This window comes from Neolamprologus brichardi, chromosome 12, assembly GCF_056152115.1.
Source record: "Neolamprologus brichardi isolate AB-2024 chromosome 12, ASM5615211v1, whole genome shotgun sequence".
In the NCBI taxonomy this organism is placed as follows: Eukaryota; Metazoa; Chordata; class Actinopteri; order Cichliformes; family Cichlidae; genus Neolamprologus; species Neolamprologus brichardi.
Genome location: NC_142115.1, coordinates 5,639,258 through 5,664,405, shown reverse-complemented (window position 1 = coordinate 5,664,405; position 25,148 = coordinate 5,639,258). Strand labels below are relative to the sequence as shown.

Sequence of the window (25,148 nt, the reverse complement as noted above, 5' to 3'; positions counted from 1 at the left end):
TGAGCCTTCACTGAGCAGGCTGATCAAAGCAGAGGCCAGGACTCAGTGATCCTCACTGCACTTGGAAACAGAATCAAATACAACTTGACCAAGAAATGAAATCACTAAGAAGAACACGTGTTTCACTTCAATTTTATTATTTATCGCGCAACATAAAACAATATTGTGGGTTGGTTTTTTATTCTTTTTTTCTTTTTTTAACCACATACACTATGTATTCACATAATACACCATACAGCTACAAAGAGAGAGAGAGACTGAACAAAAACACTTTTTTTTTCTCCTTTTTTTTTTACATACTGCATCCTTGACATGAAAAATAAAGAACCAAGAACAATCCTCAAACTTAACGGAATGTAGCTGCCAGTTGTGTTGGTTCACTTTCTTTTTCTTTCTTTTCCTTTTATTTAATTTTATGGGTCAGGGTCCAAGTCACTATCCCAAATTTCAAGTGTTCGTTAAATTAGGACTGTGGGCCATACACAGTTAGATGCAAATATATGTGTGTTTATCTATGTGTGTCACAAACTATACAAAATTTAGAAGAAAGAGAGGGAGTGAGTAAAGGAAGTGCATCACTTGGGAGAGGAACAGGGAGGCAGTACGCAATTTTTTTTTTTTTTTGTGTCGTTCAAATATCTTAGCATTCAGTTAACATGAACATGTACAACATACTCAAAAGATCATTTGAATAGCCTCTGGTACTTGCACAGTACCAAATGTAAAACCCAGCTAACAGTCTTCATATAATATGATTCTATATCTCGTCCTATTTTAAATGAATTCAAGTACAGTATGGAATGAAGATTAATAGAGAATGTAATCAACAGTTTGAGTGCACCACCTGCCCTCAAAAAGAGATGTAAATTTGTAGCGTTGTAACAAAAGACTTTTCATAAAGTCAGCACCAGGGCAGCTTCCTTTCCTGTGAAACTGCTTTAATCAAAAGTATAGTTCTCTTGACATTCGAAGAGCTCAGAAAAATATTTGTGGTAATTATTTATCCCTCGCTTTTTTTTCCTTTTTTGTATTTTTTTTTTTTAACACAGTGAATTTTTAAGGTATAGCATCATAGCACCGACTGAACCGACTCACCCCCCAGGATCTCAGTACTTGTCCGCTTGGGAGGTGGTGCCTCTCATGAGAACCATCCACCAAAGTTATGAAGCATTTAGAAATGTACAAAGTCACCAAGATATCATATGCACCATATCCTCAGCACCCTTTTGTTGTTTCGGTAATTGTTTGTGTTGTGTGTGTGTGTGTGTGACTAATATATGGGCAAGTCTTAAGCTCAATAAGTAAAATGGGTCTTGTTACTGCACTATCAAACTACTGTTAGACATGGCGTGGGTCACCTAATTATCATGGCAAATGAAAGATCTGCAGTCTTCCGCGGGGGAGCTGTGATTTTTCTGCCACGTGCATACTTGGCTATTACAAAAGCTGGAGCGAATAATAATGATGACACATCTAAGCAAGCAGGGCGGTGGTAACACAACTGACAGACTGCTGGGCAGTAACTCATTAAAGCGTCGCCCAATGTTTCACCTCAGACTGGCTCCGTGGCAGTCAGTATAGTTATAGGGGGGTGTTTGATAGTAAATAATAGTTCATCACTGAAAAACTTCCCATTCTCTCTCCTGTTGACACTCAGAAGAAAAACTCTGCACTGTTCTAACGTCTGTACGATAAATATGAAGCCGCAGCTATCAGACAGCTGAGATCAGCATAAAGACCGGGCACACGGGAAGCAACATAGGTGACAAAATCTGCCCGCCAGCATCTTTAAAGCTCACTCTGTTTCCTTTTTGTTTTGTTATTTTTTTCTTTTCAGAGGACTTTGTACCAGACGGTTCCCAGGCTGGAAGCAGTGATTCTTTTTTATTTTTTATGAAATATCTGCTGGTGGTCTTGTTAGCCTGGGATGTAACCCCCTGTAAAACCAATGTGACAATGGTGTTGACAAACCTTACTTAACGTGTGTTAAAGAGGTTTAAAGTGCCGGCAGTTCGATTTTAGTTAGGCTAGCTGTTTCCCCATGTTTTCAGCCACTCTGCTAAGCTAAGCTAAGCTAATCAGCTGCTTAAGTCAAGCTAGTAAACTAGCCAAGAGGTAACTCTTATCACGCTCGTGGGAATGTGGGAATCACATTATTCCGATTTTGGCGTTTGTTTGGGGTTTTTTTTAAATACGATGCTGTCATGAATCTGTCACAGAGTTTGAGAATGTCAACAAAATTGAAAATAACTACTGAACGCTATCAAGCTAAAACTCTAAATTCATACATTAGCACAACTGCAACACGGGGGATCTCTTATTTTCACTTTACTGTTGCCAGTGAGTCAGCTGAGTGTGGTTTCATGTTACAGAATTGGGCTGACTAAATAGTTTTCAGAAATTTCTGGGGCTCTGTCAGTCGCATGCCGACAGGGGGTACAGTATTAGGAAAGCAAAAACAGCAGAGTGACTAAGCACAGATTTGCACACAACACATTGGGGCCAAGTGTTGTTTACTGATGTTCAGGGCTGTCAGAGACTTCAAAAATACCCCCATGTCATTCGTGGTTTTGTTACTTTCCTCACAAGTTAAATAATCTTACCTAAATAGTTTGATATTTACATTTTTTATCTCTCTCTTGAGGAAATAAAAAAAAAAAAGCTTCAAGTTGTCAATAATCGGCTCTTTCTGTGTCATTAAAATCAAGATTAAAAGTGCTTTTATAAATCTTTTCTTCTTTATGTACAATTTGTATTAGCTATATAAAAAATGATGAAAAAAAAACAATAACATCAAAGACAATCATTATCATTATCACCATGTAGTAATAAATAAGAGTCAAAAAAAAAAAAAAAGCAGGTTAAAATGAGTGTGGAGATCTAGAGCACACAAAGGGACATGCATGATTCTCTGCCCTCAGTAGCAAGTCGTGATTGTGACCAGTGTCTCTACAGCGTGAGGTAGAGAGCTGGAGAAAATCGGGAGAGGTAACAGGGTCTTTCACAGATGACCAGGGCCTTGGCCCAAACGACCGCCCAGCAGCTGGGAGTCGGCTTGCATCAGCAGTCTCTCATTTTCATTTCTGACACATGTTGCAGGTGAACCATGTGACCACAAAGGAAAATAAAAACAGGACTCTCACCAGGCTATCAAATAGTCTCTCTCTTTGGCTCTTTTCAGACACGCACGCACGCAAAGTGAGAGATTCATCGATCTGTTGCGCTCACGTTCGGCGCCAAACCCTGGAAGCTACAGAAATTTTCTACGGTTTCCCTTTTATCTCTCAGTACTGTTTTCTCTGTGAAAAGCACTGCTAAATGGGTTACCAAGAAATGCAGTGAATGACTGTGCTTTCTCTGCCCTGTACAGTGTACTTTTCTTTTTGTTTGAGACAAAAATCACTACATGCCACAACAAACTGCAAAAAATAAAATAAAATAAAAACTCCTCTAAAGGAAACCAGTTTTTGAGCCCAGTGTGGAGCTGAACCACACGGTGGCCACTTTGATTGGCTGGCTCTGCGGTGACAAGGTGCCTGCGGAAGGACACGCCTCGCTCTGCTCAAAGATGACAGCACCATGCAGAGAAAGGAGTGGGCCCTTCACAGTAAATCAAGTGTAATAGGAGAGCACCAGAGTGTGTGTGTGAGCACCAAAAGCACTGCTGTCCCAACACTGTTTCCTGCTGCTCTAACCCACGATGGGTTTCCGGTTCACATCTGTGGCACATTTGTAATGTCAGCTTTGTCTCCAGCTGTTTTATCAAGTCCAATCTATGGTCAGCGAGCAGGGTGGAGAGCCCCCTCTAGTGGCCATGGATGGTTAAAGCAACAATGAGACAAGGCTGCCATCTAAATGAATCCCAAGTGCTTATAGGTTTGTTTGTACACACCACTTTGAAACAGCAGTCGACGCTGCCCTCTAGAGTTTACACTGGGAAGTGCTCACTCCTACTTGAATGTTATAGGAAGATAAAAGAGTGCCACCTGTGGGAATAGCAGATCTGGGTTAAATGGCTTGCACAAGTAGTATCGCTTGTTTTGGCCTCTGTGGAGCACCGGGTATGAGAACTTCAGTTCTCCGCACAGAGCACAGGAAAGCTTCTGTGAGATAACTCGTTAGGACTTTTCCCTAGCACCTGCAGTTCTGCACCTTTGTGTTAAAAGCAGTAAATCCCAGTGTTCTGGTATCCCACCTGGGCCGAAACACAAACGTTTTAGTTGCAAATACTACTTGAGCTGAATTTGAGTTAGAGCACCTAAATACAGCATCGAGTGCCATGAAGAGTAGCGGAATGGAAATCGATCAGAGCAAGAAGCTGAGCACCAGTCAGAAGCTAGAAGGGAGAGTAGGAGGAGCGCATCATCTCATCATCACGACAAGGCAAGCTGCGAAGGTTTCTCGCAGTAATGGTTAAGAGTTATTCTGAGCCCGGGGACTATTTTCTTCCTTCAGCGTGACACTTGAAACCAATCGCTGCGCTTTTTCTAGGTGCCTGGAGCAAAAGGGCTTTGGTGATTTCCCTCCTTACTCTTATCTTTTGTAATATTTGTGTAGATGGTTGTTTGCTATAATGAAAAAAAACATACTCTCAGTGGCGTATTTGACAGTGGTGATGCTGGTACTGATTCATTAAAAATCAAAGCTTTTGATCAGGATCTTCATAATGGTGATTATTATGATTACTCTTTAAAAAGGCCCAGAAATGGCTTTATAAACTAAAAGAAATGATTGTGGTTACTATATTGTTGATTTTTCTGCCGTATCAGGGAGATAATGGCTCCTCCTCATCTAAGTACAGCTTTAAGATTGATAAGAACAAAGTCAAATGGGGGGGAAGGGTGCATGTTTTCCAAACATGGAAAAAGCAAGTGTCCAAGTCTGTCAAACTCAGACTGATTGATTTAACAAAAATATAAAACCAAAACAAAACAGGTCACCTTATTAATAATAACATTAATGAAAAGAGCAATAATTAAAAAAAAAAAAGTCTTCATCATAATAATACCTGTAATAACAACATTGACAGTAACAATCATAATAATATTGATAATAATAGCAATAATTAGAATCATTAAAATTCTATAAACAAGAAAAAGCAATGGAGTTCCTCTCCGGGGAAAAGAGAGGAAGAGCACCACAGGCAGTGTGTCTGAAGCCCAAACCACTGCCTGACATGAGGTAAAAAACAATAAAAATGTCCCCCTCCTCCAAGTGGACTGTAGAGGGAGGCAGGATGGAGGGATGCCAGACTGCGGGACGGCTGAGAGACATTGATTCTGCTCAGTGCTCTCTCTCCAGCCCTCCACTGCACCACTCTGTAGCTATCAGTCACTCTGTGTCTATGTGTCCTCACACAAAGTGGCTGTAGGGCCCAGTGACGACGGTGGAGGCATAGGGAGACACAGTAACCGTAGAGGTGGTGTAGAACGAGGGGCATAATCGCGTCACCGGCCCCTCCTTCTTGTCTTTAGATTGTCCAGGTCCTGGACTAGCGCCTGCCGCCGTAGCGCCCCATTTGCGTTTCTTCCCGAGTGCCTTGATATCCTCCTGGGAGAGGCCAAGGAGAGCCGCTTCCTGCTGCCTCTGCAGTGCTCGCTCTGCCAGCAGCTTCATTTTGGCCTCCCAAAGAGCCAGGCCATGCATGGGCTGGTTGAGGTTCTTGTGCTGGTAGAAGACCAGGGAGATGCGGGAGGGGTGGGAGCGGTCAGGCTTTTTGAGTGGAGTGGTAGCATGTAGTTCCCGACGAGCACATTCGATTAGGATGGAGCCGTGGGCTGGTGCCACTGCTACCCCGCCTATGTAAGGGTCCAGGAAGTTGTGCTCACTATCAGACCAGATCTCATCCTCGTCCTCTTCGCAATTCTTGGTGCTCTCGGCGTCGCTCTCTGCTCGGCTGGGCGTGTAGCAGGCCTGATCTGATTGCTGCAGGGCATCGGGGAAGAGGCGACCCTCTGGAGCAGGGGAAGGGGTGTTACTTGCCACAGAACCTCCAAAAGACTTCCAGGCCTTTTCCTGGGGCCCAACCGGAGTGGAACACCGACTTTCTCCAGTCTTGGACCAGATCTTGTCGGGATAGGCCCCTGCAGGATTGCTGTGCTTCATACCAGGGCTATAAGGCCCCATGCCCCATGTTTGCGGCTGTGGGCTAGCAACGGGGCTCGCCCAGTGCCTGGGGGTGCCTGGATGTGGGGTACTTGGCCGTGGTGTAAGTGGGCCTGCGTGAGAGACACCGGGCTGTGGGGTTACTGGGTGAGGGGTGCTTGGGCGTGGGGTGCCAGGGCGTGGGGAAGATTGATGTATGTTACCTTGGACCACTGTGCCTAGCTGAGGGGATGGAGATAGAGAGGGAGGTACCTGGAGTGACGGTGATGGGGCAGGGGAAGCCCTCATAGTGTTTAAGCCAAGGAAGGGTGACCACTGCTGCGGGTAAGGAGAGGTCTGCCGCTGCTGGAGATGCTGGTGAAACTGCTGCTGTTTCTCCGATGAGGCCTCGGAACTTTGTTTATGCTTCTGATGGGCATCCCAAGTGGTGGGAATAAAACTTCCATTAAGCTTGTGCCCAGGCCAGGTCACAGGTTGCGGGGGGCTTCTTGATGTGTTGGCTCCGACCTGGTTCGGAAGCGTGCCTTCATAGACCGGCACATCCATAGGCTCCTGTTTGATGACCGGCGTGCCTCTGTTGGAGGACTCAGAGGAGGCAGAGGAAGGACGGGATTGGCTATAAACTGGGGCCTGGGTGTAAGTCGTGTGATTTGGTTGGTTGGTTTGCTCTGCTTGGCTGGAGCAGGAAAGGGCCACCCTGGACTGAAAGTTTTGAATGTCAGGCTTCTGATCTACCTGGACAGCTTTACAGCCAGCTCTGGGCGAAGAGCCATTTCGACCCTCGTAGGTCCTCAGTACAGGGGGGAAAAGTGTATTGGGTGAGCACCTGTAGTAGGCATAATCCATTGGGGGCAAACTGGTGTGGAAACCATTTACTGTATCAGGTGCAGAGGGCTGGCCAGTTGTGGGGAGGCCTCCCCTTGCATAGAAGATGGGGTTTGTATACATGGGATTTACTGGGTCTACTGCTTGCACAGAATATCCATCCATCGATCCGTTTAAGGGTTCCTTTTTGATGTTGGGCTTCACCTCTTGTTTTATCATTGCTGTTTGTTTGACACAAAAGAAAAGTAAAGAAAACGGGTTACAAACAAGTCAAAATCTTAAAGTATTTCAGCTTTTACAATCCGGTGATAACAGGTAAACACAAAGGACACAAAACACAACAGTAACTAACCTTTATTGCCTTGGGGTTGAGGGGAACTGCTAATGCAGACCTCGGCTTTGATCCCCGTCTTCTCCGGCGTCTCTCCTGCTTGCTGGATGAGTTTATTTTTCTTCTTCTCTGAGGCAGCCTTCTTTGCCTCTAGTCGGCGCTGTCGGCATGATTTGGCAGGTTCGGGCAACTTGCGCACCTCACGGCGGAAAGCGTTAAGCACCTGGATAGCTCCTGTGTCCATCTTGCGGTTCTGGGCCTCCTCGCTGCCAAACTCATCTGTCGGGGATAACGTGTAAAGAGGCAACACGTGGAGCTGCTCGTCCTCTGGGATTTCTCCCACTGTTCGGTTGTCCTCCTTTGTCAAAGTACACACCTGGCAGAACGTGGCACAGAGTGTGTGATAAAACAGCCGCACTTTTTATGTAGCATTTTCAGCTCATTAACAATGTAGCCATCATTCAGTGCAAAAAAGAGAAAGGTTTAATGATCTTACCACTGTGCATCCATTGTACAGGTTGTGCTGGTCCTTATGAGCGTGAGCACAAAAGTCCATGCAAGCAGTGATTCCAGAGAATGGACGGCCTTCCTTCAAGCCCAGCCTGCATTCAGGAGCTTTGGACTCTGTCTGGCACTGAAGTAAAGGACAGAGATAGCATTAAACCAGCTATAGGAAGTGACTAATTTCTGCATTCTTAAAATACACAGAAACACAACACTTAAGATTGCTTCCTTTCTCAAAGCCAAGTCCTCACAGGTGTACTAAATCATAAGGTAATAATGTGTGCGAGTTGGTTTTGCGTCTTTAGAAACATCTCCTGCTGAGATCTTCTTTCCTATGTTGGTTTGCTAATAGACATGTGCCTGTACAACACACCTGGTTACTGTAGGCTTGTGGTGCTAGTTGCTTGTACACAGGAGCCACCTCAGTTGCCAGATGCTGGAAGTTATCCCTGAGTTTTCCCTCCTGATGATGAAAACATGAATCACAGGTCAGACAAAACTATAAAGTGGTATCTTAAAATTTACAGATACTATTCTGAAAAGAACAAGAAGAGAAAAGAATTTTGAAATAAAAAAAATAATATTAATCTTCTCATTTGCATACATATGTACTCATACAATGCTCGTAAAAAGGCAGCTTTCGCGTGATGAGTACCTCTTCAGGGTGTTCTCCCTGTAACCTGAACTTTCGCGGCATTTTGCTTCGTGCGTACTTGCAGCCGTTAAAGTACATACTCCATGAGCAACCAAAAGAGAAGGAAGCACCACAAGTTTCAGGATCCTTGCCTTGACAGGCACAAGTACGGCTGTAGGGGGAGACAGAGAGCACACTGAGCTTCATTCATAGAAGACGTGCAGTCTGGCATGTTTTACTACCTCGTGTGCACCACTGTAATTGAGAGTGTTAGCGAGACGGTTTCATTTGAAGCAATCAATGTTGAATGGTGTTACAGCAGATCATCTTAGACTTAAGCCACACATTTTAATAATGTCCGGTTTTATTAAAATTGCTTTATATGTCAAAGTTACTGTATGTTACACACATATTGGGGGGAAACATAAAGGCAGCTTCAGTGCCTACACAGAAGATATTTCTCCATCCCAGATGGTGAGTGGTTCACATATCTAAGCCACCAGACACGGGGGTGTGTTAACATGTACTCATGGTTAGCTGAAGGGCTGGGTACTAGGTGAACAGTGTAACACAGAACAAAATGTACACATTTCATTTTTGTCTTAAAATTCACTTTTATGTCATGAATATGAACTTTGGACAAATTTGATCCGGTCAGGATATTTTCCACACTTCTCCACTGCTTCTGACTTATTCCCACTACTGGAAATATAAATACAACAATAGTGTTGTTAAAGTGAGGAAGCATTCTGAACATGCAAAGAGGCTGGACACATGACTGACTAGCAGTGAATGTAATGAACAATAACCTGTGCTTTCACACATGGGTGAAACGCCACTCTGCCTTTGTACTAGAGAGTTGGGAGGTTTAAGGCAGACATTACTGTTGTCACACGCACTTCTGTCTAAGGATGTTTATAAATGTTCAGGACAACCATGTGTGGCATGTGTGAAAAAGATACCCAGAGTTTAAACACCATCTGCTTCAAAAATCAATATATTCAAAAGTCCATCCATTTGCTGACAGACATCCAGACTGTTTCTCTACATATTCACATGAAAAACTAGCCATCCCCTACTCACTCTTCATTGAGGCCACAGCGTCGGCTGGTGGGGTTGCCATGTTTGGTGAGCGTGTCTGTGACCTCTCTGTACAGTTGGTCAGCCAGGGCCCTCGGTACACCTTCCCAGGCTATAATGACGACGATGATGACAGCATTGTCACAGCGATGGCCTGCACGTTGCCTCACCAGACACAGCAGCTTCTCTTTCTCGCTGCCTCTACGGATCACCTGACAGGAAACAAAGCTTGTGAGCTTTTACTCGCACACAAAAATCCAATAAAGTCAAATACAATTTCATGTTCCAAGAGCTCCTTGTAGTTCCTGCATTTGGCCAGCAGATGTCCAGCACACCCATACATTTTGATATAGTGACAAACAGACATAGTTGAGGGTTACATTGTATTTAAGAAGGATATTTACTCCTTGAACTAAAGTCTGACCCACTTCTGTGACTGAATACCAGTTCTTTAAGTCAGCTTCCTAGTCTTTCTGTCTTAAAACACACCCAAACAGTCACCCTCCCTCAGCAGGGTGGTTGTTTTGAATCCATAAAGTCATTAGCAGGATGTGTCAGGGGTGACACAGGAGAGGAGGCCAGGCAGTTGTCACAGAGTGAGACCTCCTACTGATTTGCTCACTGGGGGTGGCAACTCGCCTGTGTGTCTCCCCAGGGCCCCTCACTATACAAACATGCACACACACTCACACGCCACATAAATTGCTTGTTGACAGGCTGTCAGTGTTGTCAGGTGGGATAAACACTGAAAAAAAACTCTCACTCTCACTTTTTTATCTTTCACTTGAACTGACACAAATGTTAGCACCCGGTCAGCCTCTCTTTACTCTTAGGGCCTTCGTTGGTCAAAGCTCATTGGTCGCTTTGTGCACTGCTGGAGATACCATCGGAAAGCGTCACAGGTGCCTGCTGCAGTATTCTCCTGAACAACAGGCGTCGCTCCACATCAGCGCTGATACAGGAGAAGACGAAGGCAAAACTGGAAGCAATGCCTCATCTTTTCAAACTGCTGCAGCATATCCCACGGTATAATCTATGTACCGCTGAGCTTCTGTATTCATCATTAAAACCTAGGTAAAAATGACACGATTGTACATGCGTGTCTTCAACCTGATTGCAGCTGTAGCACCATGTAACAAGAGTCAAGAGGTGCACAACAGCAGCTAGGGCGTTAACTCTTTTTGACCGGTGCTGTTCACCACATACACATAGGGTATAACAGGCTCTTTAGTGGAACATTCATTTATAAAATTAACATCATTTTTACTGATGCATGAATCAAACAAGCAGTAAACTTCTTATAGACTTCAGCTCAAGATACTACTCCCCTGGCTGTTAGAAAGGCACTTAGCACTGGTTTCACTTTTCAGACCCAAAAGCTATGATATGTCCCTCCTTTATATACAGTGTAGGGACATGTCTCTCAACACTATTGCTTACTGTCTGTTGTAGGCATCTATGTTGGAAGTTATCCAGCATTTTTCAAAACCGCAGTTTGGATGTGCTGTGATGCTACTTACCCACTTAGCAATAGGGCATCCGTGGGAACTCTTTCCCTCTTTGCCTGTGTAAACCACCTTCTCAATCCGGATGGCTTCCCCCTTCTCTCCAAACCTGCATACAGAGAGAAGCAATTCACTGTTTTACTGCATGTCTGACTTTAGTGTTGTGACACAAAAACCTGACACTCTCATTGTCCTGCATATAAAAACACACTGCAGTCACTTCTATGTTTTGTCTCCGTAGAGAAACCAAACCAACCACGAGGAACTGGGGCATTTAAATACTGAACCTTCATGTTTTGCTGCAGGGGACTTGTTATGCTCATTTCCAGCTTCATGTAACTAGAAAAGTTACATTTCAAAATATTCCTTGTTTATCTCAAGTCAGACTTGATGAAGACTCCTAAATCCATTCACTGTGTGGAACAAACTGTTCAGCTTCCCTTAAGCCAGCTTTACTCTGAATAGCTACCGTCTCACAAACAGAAGGCCTAAATCTCAGGTGGGTGTGGCGTTCATGCAGCCAGTTCTCTGTACCTGTGAGATGGTCATATTCAGGATATCCACTCTCACTGACATCACACAGATCCAAAAGTAGAAAAATGGTGTGAAAAGGAGCATTCAGAGAAGCGTGAACGCCTGAACCTTCAAAAAGAAACTGCATATTCTGACCTTATTCTTTGAATTTTACAGAACTGACTGTAACAGCAACCAAGGAAGGTCGCCTTTAAGAGCTATACTCAAACCCTCCAAAAGACTACACACATGTAGTTAGGTGCAGGTACAATTTCTAAAGGTACTGTGTTTCAAAAAATGTTGTAAAACTGGGAAAACTTTCCAGTTTGTCCGTGTGTTCAAAAACCACGGAAAAGTGTGACATTGCTGATTAAGAGAGCAGAAAAATATGCTGGTCAAATGCTATTGGTACCAAAACACAATAACTATGGACAATGAACTCAGTAGCACTTCCAGCAGCACCTGATCAGTAACAGGAGATTTCAGATTTCCACTGAGGGATATTATTGGCACAAGTGACCTCACCAACAGTGGTTCTTAAGTCTTTATTCCAAATGTTCGTTTTGCCTTTCTCATTTTTCTCTGCCTCTAAGTAGTCTGAGGGAGTAGCTTTATATGTCAATCCTGACAAAAACAAGTCAACTTGATTAGGAGTGCATGTTCACAGTCCTCTGCTGAGATTCACACAAGCATGGCAAAGTAAATCTGATCCCTTAGCTTCCAAAACAACTCGGGCCAAAAGGACTTCTCTTGGACATATTTCTGTGCTGATAGGAGCTTGAATGCATTAGCAATTGTACACAAACATTTCTGTTTGTTTTCGTGTCCTAATGGTGCGTGGTGTGTATTTCTGCAGGTCTGTTTGTAGTTGCACAGGAGGACAGAGGGGGTCAGAGGTTGCACCGGGGCGCGGGTATGTCACTGGGCCTTGTCAGATGTTTGTTCACAGATCATATCAGGTCTCCTGTCAGCCAGATACCTGCCATTGTGAAAGCCTCAGCCTTGAGCAGATTTGGCATGGCAGTGAATACGCCGTGCACCTCCTGAATAGGAATCACCCTGAGGTGGCTGAGAAAGTGGGAGGGGATTAGGCTCTGTCACCACAGGGGTGGCTGGCTAGGGTGAGGGGTAGGTCAAAGGTCAGCCAGGGACTATAGGGGCTTAACATCTTGCGTCATCTTTCAAATAACAAAAAGTGGACTCTGGTTGAACAGTCCCTCCCCTCACCTACTCAAGCTGCGCTCTCTGGGAGCTAATGGCTCATTGGCCCTACAGAAACCCAGCCTCTCAATGAATAGCAACTAGTACAGCATTCAGCATTGTGAAAATGAAGCTTAACACAAGTTAAAAAAAAAAGAAAAAAGGTTAAAGTGTGTTTACATTCTGCAGAGAAAGATATTCATTAATTCAACCTTGAAAAGAGTTGTTTCGTGGCATGTTTCTGCAAGATAACCCAACAGCAATTTCATTACTGAGGCTGCAGCTGCAGTTTGCTTATTAAGGGTTTTATACATGAGATTACAGGAGCAAGCAATTATTTGTGGTGTAAAGATCAAGTGGAGTAATGGTGTTTCTATCAGAAAAGGAAGTCACACTTCCTCCGTGTGTTGCAATTTGAGCTTCTCTTTTCAGTGGTTAGGTAGCCGGTCTGGCTGCACATGATTCCCCCTCCCTCTAATGGGCTCATTATGCGCGTCCACCCAGCCTCTTGCGAATGGTACCGAAGACAAAAAGCGCCATCAAGTCCTCTGGCATAAGCTGCACTTTAGTGTCATTTTGGTTTCAGCTGGTCAAGCACTCGTCAGCTTTTGCAATATTCCCCAAGTTGAAGACACGAGTGCACGATGTCAGTTTTGACCTCCAATTCAGTGATCTATCAGTACAGGAGAGTTACAGATATTATGCAGTCTGAGGCTTTCTGGAAAAACTTTACCTTTGCTTCCAGTTTTCACTTCTTCTACCCATACACCTGACGTAAAGGTTTAGTATGGGTGTCGCTATCGCTCAGGATAACACTGCAGCGAGTACTCGCAACCTCAGTACTGGTATAAATGGTATGTGTGGATACTTTGCTGTTTGTGTGCAATACTGCCAATACGTGGAGCATAATGGGCCCGTAAAGGTGTTCTACCTTCCCATCCTCCCTGCATTTATAAAGGGAATACGAGTATTTAAAATCACATTACTTTGCTCTCTAAAATGCCCTTTAAAAATAAAAGCATTTAGAAAAAAAGATCTTTAATAATGTTATTTACCTAATTTATATGCACATCTACACATATACCATCTATTTATACAGATGCACATGTGACAACACATTTTTTTTATCTTTAATTTGTGACATTTCTTGTGAAATTCTAAGTTTCCCACAAACCAAACTCATTTTTATATCTACATTATTCATAAATAAGGTTACCCATCTCTCTGTCTCCCCTCACTGCTTCAATGTTCATTTTTTCCTCCATATTTTATTGTATTTTGTCATCAGTTGTTCTTCCTTCTGTGTTCTTCCCATTATCAGCTGTCATCTGCTGCTAATCCTGTGCTTTTTGCTCTGCCTGTGATATGCTGATGATGCTGATATTTCCTGTTCCTTCTACTAGATTCTAGGTCACAGATTCCCTAAGGACAAAATGTGAGGAGGAGGACTCGTGAGAGAAGAGAAGAGAAGAGAAGAGAAGAGAAGAGAAGAGAAGAGAAGAGAAGAGAAGAGAAGAGAAGAGAAGAGTGGAGAGGAGAAGAGAAGAGTGGAGAAGAGAAGAGAAGAGAAGAGTGGAGAAGAGAAGAGAAGAGAGAAGAGAAGAGAAGAGAAGAGAAGAGAAGAGAAGAGAAGAGAAGAGAAGAGAAGAGTGGAGAGGAGAAGAGAAGAGTGGAGAAGAGAAGAGAAGAGAAGAGTGGAGAAGAGAAGAGAAGAGAGGAGAAGAGAGGAGAAGAGAAGAGAAGAGAGGAGAAGAGAGGAGAAGAGTGGAGAAGAGAAGAGAAGAGAAGAGAGGAGAAGAGTGGAGAGGAGAAGAGAAGAGAAGAGAAGAGAAGAGAAGAGAAAAGAGGAGAAGAGTGGAGAAGAAAAGAGAGGAGAAGAGTGGAGAAGAGAAGAGAAGAGAGGAGAAGAGAAGAGTGGAGAAGAGAAGAGAAGAGAAGAGTAGAGAAGAGAAGAGAAGAGAAGAGAAGAGAAGAGTAGAGAAGAGAAGAGAAGAGAAGAGAAGAGAGGAGAAGACTGGAGAAGAGAAGAGAAGAGAGGAGAAGAGAAGAGTGGAGAAGAGAAGAGAAGAGAGGAGAAGAGAAGAGTGGAGAAGAGAAGAGAAGAGAAGAGTAGAGAAGAGAAGAGAAGAGAAGAGAAGAGAAGAGAAGAGAAGAGAAGAGAAGAGAAGAGAAGAGAGGAGAAGACTGGAGAAGAGAAGAGAAGAGAGGAGAAGAGAAGAGTGGAGAAGAGAAGAGAAGAGAAGAGAAGAGAAGAGAAGAGAGGAGAAGAGAGGAGAAGACTGGAGAAGAGAAGAGAAGAGAGGAGAAGAGAAGAGTGGAGAAGAGAAGAGAAGAGAGGAGAAGAGAAGAGAAGAGAAGAGAGGAGAAGACTGGAGAAGAGAAGAGAAGAGAGGAGAAGAGAAGAGAAGAGAAGAGAAGAGAAGAGAAGAGAGGAGAAGACTGGAGAAGAGAAGAGAAGAGAGGAGAAGAGAAGAGTGGAGAAGAGAAGAGAAGAGAAGAGAAGAGAAGAGAAGAGAAGAGAAGAGAGGAGAAGACTGGAGAAGAGAAGAGAAGAGAGGAGAAGAGAAGAGTGGAGAAGAGAAGAGAGGAGAGGAGAAGAGAAGAGAAGAGAAGAGAAGAGAAGAGAAGAGAAGAGAAGAGAAGAGAAGAGAGGAGAAGAGAAGAGTGGAGAAGAGAAGAGAAGAGAAGAGAAGAGAAGAGAAGAGAAGAGAAGAGAAGAGAAGAGAAGAGAAGAGAGAAGAGGAGAGAATATACCTTGTCTCCATCAGGGTTCGTATGGAAGTTACAGTAGGTCCAGATCCCAAGTGATTGTAGTAGGGCCCTTCATCTTTTTCAATTATGTGCTCTGGGGGGGAAGACAGTACAGAGTAAGAACACAACATTTTATCTGAAAAAATGACATCTTGCATCATCAATTGACAATAAACACTGGATTTTTACAGTGCATCAGTGATTCCACTACAGTATGAATTCAACACAGAATCAGAACAAGATTGGGTAATATAGTCACTGCTGTTCAAATCTATAGCTTTGGTGGTAATGTCCCCTAACATCAGCCTATTTAAAACAGTTTCTCTTTTGAATTTGAATCTTTGGTTTTAAAAACATTTTTGCCTTTCACATTGACCAAAAATTTTACATCTAAGCCCCAATTCCTACTGAACAAACTCTTGGATCTGAGTGTCACTTAAATTGCACACAGAGAAGACTTGAAAAGTACAGCGTGGCTTTGCATGTTCTCACATGTTGTAGTGTTTTGTAAAAGGACAAAGGTACAGCGGATGTGCTTTGATGTATTTCTGGCGAAACTCAAAGTATTTTCTTTGTAGGTAAAGCCAGATCTTCTATGAGAAGCATGTGAAAGTAGAGCTCATTGCGACATCCAGTTCAAACACACGTTCACACACATGAACGCACACACACAGGGAGTGGTGTGGGGAGCAAAACATGGTGAAGCAGAAGCTTTTTGAGGTAGTGTGTGACTCAGTATGTAGGGATGTTTAGAGGGAGTGTTAGTGTGTGTGTTTTGTGTACATCTGAGGTGATGTTGTGCATGAGTATGTGTGAGCATTTGACCATTCCCCTGCACAAAACCTATGGTTTTAAACCACACCCTATGACTTCAGTGTTACATTTTCTATGAGATACTGTGCAGATTAATGGTATGACGGCCTCGAGGAATTTCACATTGCCCAGCTGTATCAGCTAACTGTGAGTTGTTAAACTAACATCGTGTTGTTCTTGCTCTTGTATCATTTCTAAAGTACAACTGTGGATGACAACGTTACCAAAAATGCCCTTAATGCGCTCCACACTATCAGATGACTATCTGAAATGCGGTCTTCCACTCTGTGTGTGTGTTGTGTTTGTATGTATGTGTGGTTGTGTCCAGAGGCAACATGAGGTCACATTCTGCTGCTGGTGAAAGGAGGCTCCAGGGCGTGGTTCATGGCAGGAAATGGAGTAGTCATAGTCCATTTATGTGCAAAGAAAAAAAATGTGTCTGTGTATGTATATACTGTATCCTGTCTGTGTTAAAAACAACCCATTCCTATGCAGTGTTATGCTATACTGCTTAGAAAAGGAAATGTGTAACATAATTATGAAGGTTTGTTGTTTGTTGGTCTTTACCCCTAGTAACACCACATGGTTAGCAAGTGTGTGTCATTGACGCTGCTCTTCCCACTGCTGTGCACTCCTTTTAGTGCTCAGATGCAACACAATTTTATGGACCAGGCCTTAATCCATCCCAAATCCACACCCAGCAAACTGACAGCTGAATAACTGTCAGTTTACCCGTTTTCTCCACGTCTAGTCTTGGTTGTAAAACAAGTCGTCCGACCAGCCAACCTAACCCCTGGATACACTTCTTGGGCTTTCTGAGTCAGTCACACAACAGGCATAAAAGGCTGTGCAATGCATGCAATACAATGTACGTGCAATACAAAAGATTCCATAAATTACACATGCATATGCGTAAATAACATAAACATATTTATATTTGTTTGAAAAATGGGAGTGCTAAAACTAGTCTGTGTACATCGAGTGGCTGTTGTGTGGCTGTTAGATCAAAACAGATTTTTAATCAAAGTTGTCAATCAAATGTTGCAGTAAAAAAAGCTTTCTGTATTATGCTTATATCACAAAAATGATTTTTTGCCTTGCTGTTGTAGGCGGAAACAGTGACAACATCTATCTGTCTATGGTATAGTTTTGCCATCATACAGTGACAAGTGTTGACTGGGTGATAAAATCAATGTGGGCAACTGGTACACAGTAACTCCAAGAAACAGGTTGTCATTTCTTAGCCTGTCTGAGAACACAGTCTCTCGTTATTTGGTTTGTGTGTCGAGTTAATAAACTATTATCCACATTAGCTAACGCAGCAATATTCAGATTTACTGAGTTATTAATTAATGACTTACTGAGACACTATGCATTAGAATAATGTGAGTGTAGTCTAACAAATTAAATCTCCAGCATATAATGTCTTTAAATGAAACATTTCAACTGTAGGACCACCTACTTGGTTGTAAATAAATAGGCTTCCCTAAGCAGGGTGCTACCCAAACTATGGGACTGAACTCCATTCTGTCTAACAAAGGCTCTGTTCTGCTTGCTTGCAAGACCCAAACCCACACAAAAGAGTCCTTCTGCCACCACTGCTATTGTTCCTGCATGTTGCCTTTATTGCCCCTCACTGTCACAGTCTAGATGGTCACTACCACGCACCCTGGCAACTTGCACATTCTTTCTTAGCTGCAACCAACCAGAAAACCAGAAAGAACTGGGTCGGGAAAGGGGTGAAAAAATCTAAAAGTCAATCTGTTTAGATCAATAAGCAAAGTGAAACGCTTGCAATGGCCACATAATATGCGGATTATTTTAGTGGAGGAATAAAACATTTCCAAAGACAACAAAATGTGCTCAAATTGACTGATTATTGTTAGACTATTTCTAATTTGTGTCTGAAATGCACTTTGTGGATGGAAAGTAAGCTGTGTGACCATAAGCAGAGGCTGAGACTGATGCAAAAACTTACCCACGCAGGTGCAGGTGGGAAACTCTGCCTGAAGATCCTTGGAAGGAGTACTTAGCAAGCTCTTAGTGGGTGTGTCAAGATAGCGTAAAGGAGAGTCCAGGAAGCCTTTGAGAGATGGAGAAGAGGGCACACCTTCCTTAGTTGGTGTGTCCTCCTCAGAAAAGCAGGTGGTGGACAATACTGTTATATCACCCGAGGATTCAATTTTCATTCGTTTTGACAGCGGAGAAGCTGGCAAGCTAAAGGTATCCTGCACCACTCTGGACTGCTGCTGCCTCTCCACTATATCTTCCTGTTTCAGAGGAACTTGAACAGACTCCCTGTGCTGCATCTCCATAGGGCGTTCTGTAGATGCCTGGCTCAAGGATGCCTCACTTTGGGTCCTGGACTCATCTTTGCTCATTCCCATCTGATGATCTCGATGAGGTGTGGGGGTGGGTTGACTTGTGGAAATTAAGGGAAGTGGCTGGGAGGTGGATGATGATGCAGGACTGAGGTCCTGAGGACTGCTCAGGGATTCATTCCCTGACTTTGGGGCTGTAGCAGTCTCCTCCACGGGCTGACTGGCAGATATGTCTGGAACTGAGTCCCCAAATTCAGCCTCAAACTGGCGGATCAACTCTTCGTACTTCGGGTCCAAGTTAAAGACGCTTGGTACATTTGAGGTGCTGGGTGAGGATGTGGAGGTCATAGGTGTCATGGTGCTGGTATTACTGGAGGCCAGGCTGCCCATCTCTTCTGACTTATTGTGAGCTGCAAGGCCCACAGGTGGGAGTAGAGGGCCCAGCTGGGCTGGAGTGTTTTCTGATGGAACAGAAACAGTGGAAGTGGGTGTCATTGAGGAATTGAAAATGGATACCTGAGATTGGGCTGGGGCAGGGAGGCCTGCAGCAGCAGCAGCCTGAGTGAAGTTACTGTGGAGGGGAAGTTGGTCGAGTGGACCTAGTTGCAGTTTGGCCAGGGGTGCGGATCTGTCCATCATGTGGACCGGTGGTTTCTGTATGCTGATCTGAGTCTGAGGCAGAAAGGTTGGCATGGAGGCTTTCTGTTTGGGCTTCTTGATGATTATCTGTTTGGGTTTGGGGAGGGGAGGACCCAAAAACGTCTCAGTCATAGCTTTAAGACCAGGAGATCCTTGGCTGATTTTTTTCCTCTTGGGTTCCTGTTTGATGGCCAGATGTGACAGGGCCTCTGCATCCATCTGTGGCCACCATTTTTTCAAATTTTGGCAAGCCAGAGGCCCACGTGGGCCAACGCCTCCAAAGCCAGAGGGGTGGTTTGAGAAAAGATTCCTCTTGTAGTGAAGGTGCTGTTGTAGAGCTGCCTGAGTGGAGTGGCTAATGGCTGCTTGGCCAGGAGAGATGGGAGTGCCAGGGTAGTGCTGACCCTGGTGCTGACCATTAGCCATACCATAATGTCCCATGGAGGCAGGGTGATGATAGTGGTCAGCAGAGTCTGACTCTTGTTTTATCCTGACCAATGCCGGGTTATCCTGGGCCTGGACAGTCCCATTCTGGTTCAAGCTAAGTTGTTGCGAAGCTGGAAGCTTAAAAGGAATTTTGCTAAACTTGCTACTTGTGTCACCAAGCAGCTGTTTGAGCTCTGACATGGGGTCTGAGCTACTATGAGGTGCAGTGGCAAGGTGAGACTGAGGCTCAGACTTCACACACATCCATGGATTTCTGTGTTCAGATCCTGTGCCTGAGGCTTGCTGCCACTGCTGGAGATTCGGGTTGAAGCCTGGTGGTTTTCCCTGACACGGGAAGGGAGAGGTAGAGGACTGGACAGGGGTAACATGGGGTGGATGGCCCTGGGATTGGGGTCTGTGGTGCTCACATGACTCTAGGGCCTGCTGGCTAGTTTGTAGTCCTGGAGGGACAGACTGAGAGCGTGAAGAAGATGAGTAGGTGCCAGAAGAGGATGGGATCATGCCAATGCCATTAAGAGGCTGAGATGCGGTGTTTTGGTTGTGTTGATGGTGATGGAGGTTATTTGTGTAGGGGGTTTGACCTGGGGAAGAGGCAGTTTGTGGGTTAGTACCAGATAACTGTGTCAGAGCATCTATGGCGATGGCTGTCTGAAGACTGATGTTCTTCTCCTTGGCTATGGAGAGCACCTGTGGCGAGCAAGGAATCGGTGGTTTGGAGCAGGACACTTGATCTGGGTGAGGGCCTCGGGTTTCCTGTTGCTGCTGGGAGCATGAAATAGACAGACGGTGGCCACCATTTACTTGTTGGTAGGTCTGAGAGTGATGCAGCAAATGGGGTTGCTCTATGCGAGGTTGTAAATGTGAGGGAGTATCAACCAGTTTGTGGGAGCCTTGATCCTCATTGGTTGCTAATTTTATCTTCTTTTCCAGCCATTCAAGGTAGTCTGGACAGTCAGGCCCATCACAGTCACAATTGGGAGGCTTGTGTCCATGTTTTGCTTGGCTCAGTGCTTTCTGTAAGGTCTCCAGGTCTTCTGAAGGTGGGCAGCTACCCTCGGGAGCCCCTGCAGAGATTCTAGCTTGAGCCTTCCCAGCGCCTGTTTCCTGGGTAAACTTCTCATACAAATAGGCTGTAGTAGCCTGCAAGAGGTGGCAGGAAGAGGAGGAAGAATGAGGCAGTGAGCCAGCAATAGCAGAAAAAGCCACCAGATTGTGAGCATCCTCCATGTCTGCATGGTGTACAGGTTCAGCAGGGGTTGCGCCACACGTTTGCTGTTGTTGGGTGTTGCTGACCTTGCCATGTCCAGGCACCCAGCACTGCCTTGGCAGCACGCTTTCTGCACACTGCTGCTCTGTTTCTATAGATGGCTCACCATCATTAGGGTACTGATTCACCCCATTGGCCAGTTCCAGGCTCAGCGCGCCTTCCTGGAGGCGGTCATGTGACCCAATTTCCATCTGGCCTCCACTTCTGGGGCCATCCACTGAAGTAACTTTGTGAACAGTCTGAAAGACAAACACAGAGCACAGGTAATGAGGATGTGAAAAACAATGGATTCAGATGCACATCGTACACATTAGGTATGGCTTTAGAATAGTAATTGTGCTAAACTAGATTATGCTTTACTAAATGTACTCATGGCATTCATTAGTTACTATTACAGCATTCCTTGGATGAGTATCAACCCAGTAATCCAGGACTCCATTCCCTTCTTTCCAGCTCTTATCCAGAGTTTGCCACCCACCTCTCACACATGCATAGCATAAAGTTTCTCCGGGTCACACCAGTAAGGCTGGTGTAAACTGAATTAACTCTTCCCATATTCAGTGGGCTTATTTTACAACTGGTAAGTCACAGGTCACATGACAAAATTCCACAGTTGTTTATAAATGGACATTCTACTTGAGATCCGCTGGGCTATACAAAGCAGGCAGTGGTGTTAGGAGACATTGTGAGCCAGATGTGGGAAGCACAGAGAAAAGAAAATGCAGTACAAATCCACATCCTTGGACTCTGTTTTCATAATTTATTACTGGAAATATATATATATAAAAAAAAAACACTGAGGACTTATCAGCATTTTACTCTTTTATCTCAAGAAACCAACAAGGGAAACAAGTCAAATGCTTAGTGTAGCTTTTCAGAAACACAATTACCTAATTAGAACATGTAAATGTTTATAATTTATAAATGTAAATTATAAAACAATAAATCAAATCAGATAGTGAAGAAGTGGATTCCTTATGGCCTTCACTTCAAGAAATGTCTTCAGTTCTTTTATATACTAAGTGTCTGGATGTGTGCAGCACAGCTGTTTACTGGGTTTGTAGACTCATTTTTTTACAAGACCAAAATTCATTTCCTCTGAAACAAGACCTTAAATGGTAAACCCAAATTGGCCTGAATATCTAAAGATAATCTCCTGTCTAACAGCTACTCATCAGTAGATGTAAATCAAGCTGAGCAAAGATCAAACTGCTATGGATGTTGAAAGTACAGTCATGAGATTTATCTGAGAGAACTGCTGACCAAGTGTGGATTTACAAAATACTGGTGTCCTTTGTTCAAGAGTGAAGGGACATTTTAACACAACCTCATGATTGAACAATAGTTATTTTGTCATGACACCAACACAGAGGGTTTTAACCCCTGTATGTATGCACTGGCGTTTAGTTTGAATACACACTGGATATGCTCACAGTGAACACATGTATCATATGATAAATGCTTATTTAAAGACCCATTCTATTTTTAGGAAGTTGGGGAAGGTCAAATAGTGAAAGCAGAAGCAAACTGAAAACAATCTACTTCCATGTCACCGCTTCTTTTCTATCTATATCTATATATATCTTCTATCTTTTGGTGGCAGTCCTATGTCCTACACCTAGAGATGTACAGGAACAGGAATATCAGGAGACCATGTTTTGCATCTTATTTGAATCTTTCATACTGTGTGCTGCTTTGTTGTCCCTTTAATTCATTTCGTTGCGCTCTCTTTTCATCTTTGCTTCCACTTATTGGATAAGTGTAACAGAAGTCCTTGTTAACATTTAGGAAAAGAATGTGATTTGTGTTAAAAGACACACTTCACAACAGAAACCCTGCACATCAAAAAAGTGAAGTCTGCCTGGTGTGTTTAAATGTGATGCAAAGAGGTCTCATGAAAACAGGCTGCAAAAAGACAACTCATACATTTGTGAGTCAGACTTTAAGCCTTCACTTAAAGTAAGAGGTTTTCCATCTGAGTGACCACATGCAACATTAATCATGTGATTATTGATTAGTTCTATGATTCAGATTATAGATTGTTATCATGTGGTCTTTTGGCTTGATCACGCGCGCTTAGTAGATTAAGCAGGCACAATACTTCCCAAGTCAGGTTTCACAGTTGATTTGATGCTGGGCTGGGTTTAATTCAATAATTTACAGACACTCCCAAGCATCAAGCACCCCACAGCTATAGGAGGATAGCTTAAGTTATCATTTATACAGTAAATGCGCATTACTAATGGCCACATATTGCACAGAACACTGCACAGAAATTGACCCATGAAAGCACTTTTTTAATTCAATAACATAAACAGTCCCATGAGTCTTTGCTTTCTCTGACACAAAACTGTCCAGAATCCCAAGTGACTGCCCCTCTCAGCTTGCTACAGTACAGAGGGTCGACTCAGATACAGGACAATTAAAACACTGCTGCAGTTTTAAATCTGTGCTTTATTGTTTCTGCATTAGTTACTATGACATCCATCTCAAGTCAGAGCAAGCCATTTTTAGGGACATTTTGTGTGATGATTACTCATTTTAAGCTTTCAGTGTTTCCACTGTTGAAACGTGATCACTGAGCATGTATATATATGTAGTGACACTGGCTTGTGCTATAAACCATGTGCTTTTCAAACATTAGTGTAGCAGTTCAGGAATTTGATTCACTAGTTTTCATTTCTGGTTTCTCCATATCTAAAATGACTGTAGGCTGTGAGGTTTTTCATAGTTTGACTTCCTTTTTTCAGAGATTGCAGCTCTATACTGTTATCTCTTTTCCTCCAAGTCAAAATGCCAACCTGCTCATCTTGAAATACATCTTCAAACTTTTTATTTTAGTCTGCTTGAACAATGGAACAAAATGTAAAGCGGTGTCGATCTTTCAAAAGTTATGTTGTTAAATTTGTCTAAATCTCAGTGATCTTAATACATTAAGTCCAGATGTGGTTTGCAAATAAAACCAGTGAGTGTACAATCCATTCAGTCTTCAGGTTAGTTCCTTGTAGATTATATTATAATGAATCCAGCAGAGAAGAAAAGCAAACAAAGATAATCCAAGGGCAGCTTCAGAAATCATTGACAGAGTTCATGTTGTTGCATTTGAACTTGCTCAGAGGTTCACGAGAGGGGGAAACAGTGGCACTATATGACTACATTAGATGTGCTAACAACACAGAGGGAAGTCTGCAGGCTGTATTACTGTAAATAGTAGCACCTGCTGCATGCTTTGTGCAGTTGTGTTCAGTTTAAAGAGCCCAAAAAACTAGAAGATGCTTGAAGATCATGTCGCAGAGAAAGATGTTATTTGTTTTATGCATACACTTTTAAATATATAATGTAAGTAGATCTGAATCACCCGGTATTAGATCATCCCCACCAGAAGAAAAGAAAGAAAGAAAAGGGCTTCAGTTTGTAGATCCATTAGTGTGCGGTAGCAGAAGTGAGCCTGATGTCCAGCTTCCCCATCATTTGAATATTATTGAAATGAGCCTTTGAAGTGGCTAATTACTGGACATTCTGTAAGCCTTCTGAATTCACTTTCTGTACTGGGTGTCTAGCAGGGGGCTCCCAGGGGGGGGGTTGCTGGTGTTATGGGTGAGAGGTGAAGCGGGTTTGGAAACCGGAGAGTTTTAGAGGAGGGTGCAGCGAACAGCCGGCATGCAATACGTGAGAGGCCCCATGTTTTTACTATCAGTAGCATCAGATGGGAAAGAGGAAGGGGGGGTGGAGGTAGCTGCGTGCAGTTATGAGAACTGCAGTGTGTTGAAACAGAGTGACTGCAAGACTGCATAACCTACGAACCCACAATCACGCACAGTCACACACTGACACTCTCTTTTCCTCCTTTTTTCACAGTTGTGCACACAAAACGCAGCAAAAGAAAGGTCAGAGGGGTTCGACGCTGAACACCCGGAACAAATGGACTTCGCTGAGCTTTGACGCCAAACAAACCCAAACCCTCCTCCACCGCACACACACACACACACACATTAAAGGCTCTTTTGACAAAACTTAGTCGATCTAAAACCAGTCCAGATTGTGAAATGTTGCGCTGACACCTGCACCGCTTCACACCTACCCGGCTGCCCAAACTGCACAAACCACGTGCTTTTGCAAATATTTACACCACGACATAGCCTGTTGTATTCTCTCTGTGTCGCACACAAACACACTTGTGCAGACTTGACACACAAAAACGGCACAAAGTGTA

The 25,148-nt window shown here is 43.6% G+C and overlaps 1 protein-coding gene across 5 annotated transcripts in view; it reads right to left on the bottom strand.

Annotated features, from left to right (window-relative positions):
• Window positions 1-112: 112 nt before the first annotated feature.
• The window catches only part of tet3 (tet methylcytosine dioxygenase 3), a 46,935-nt gene continuing 21,899 nt past the window's right edge, over window positions 113-25,148 (bottom strand). For all 5 annotated transcript variants that reach the window (XM_035910642.2, XM_087848939.1, XM_006797475.3 and 2 more), the window contains 9 exons: window positions 18,240-21,174; window positions 15,452-15,542; window positions 11,000-11,093; window positions 9,483-9,691; window positions 8,421-8,571; window positions 8,139-8,228; window positions 7,758-7,895; window positions 7,283-7,637; window positions 113-7,151 (listed from right to left, as the gene is read on the bottom strand). In XM_035910642.2, the coding sequence (XP_035766535.2) occupies window positions 5,353-7,151; window positions 7,283-7,637; window positions 7,758-7,895; window positions 8,139-8,228; window positions 8,421-8,571; window positions 9,483-9,691; window positions 11,000-11,093; window positions 15,452-15,542; window positions 18,240-21,174 (5,862 nt within the window). In that variant the 3' untranslated portion in view covers window positions 113-5,352. The remainder of the gene's footprint in view (window positions 7,152-7,282; window positions 7,638-7,757; window positions 7,896-8,138; window positions 8,229-8,420; window positions 8,572-9,482; window positions 9,692-10,999; window positions 11,094-15,451; window positions 15,543-18,239; window positions 21,175-25,148) is intronic.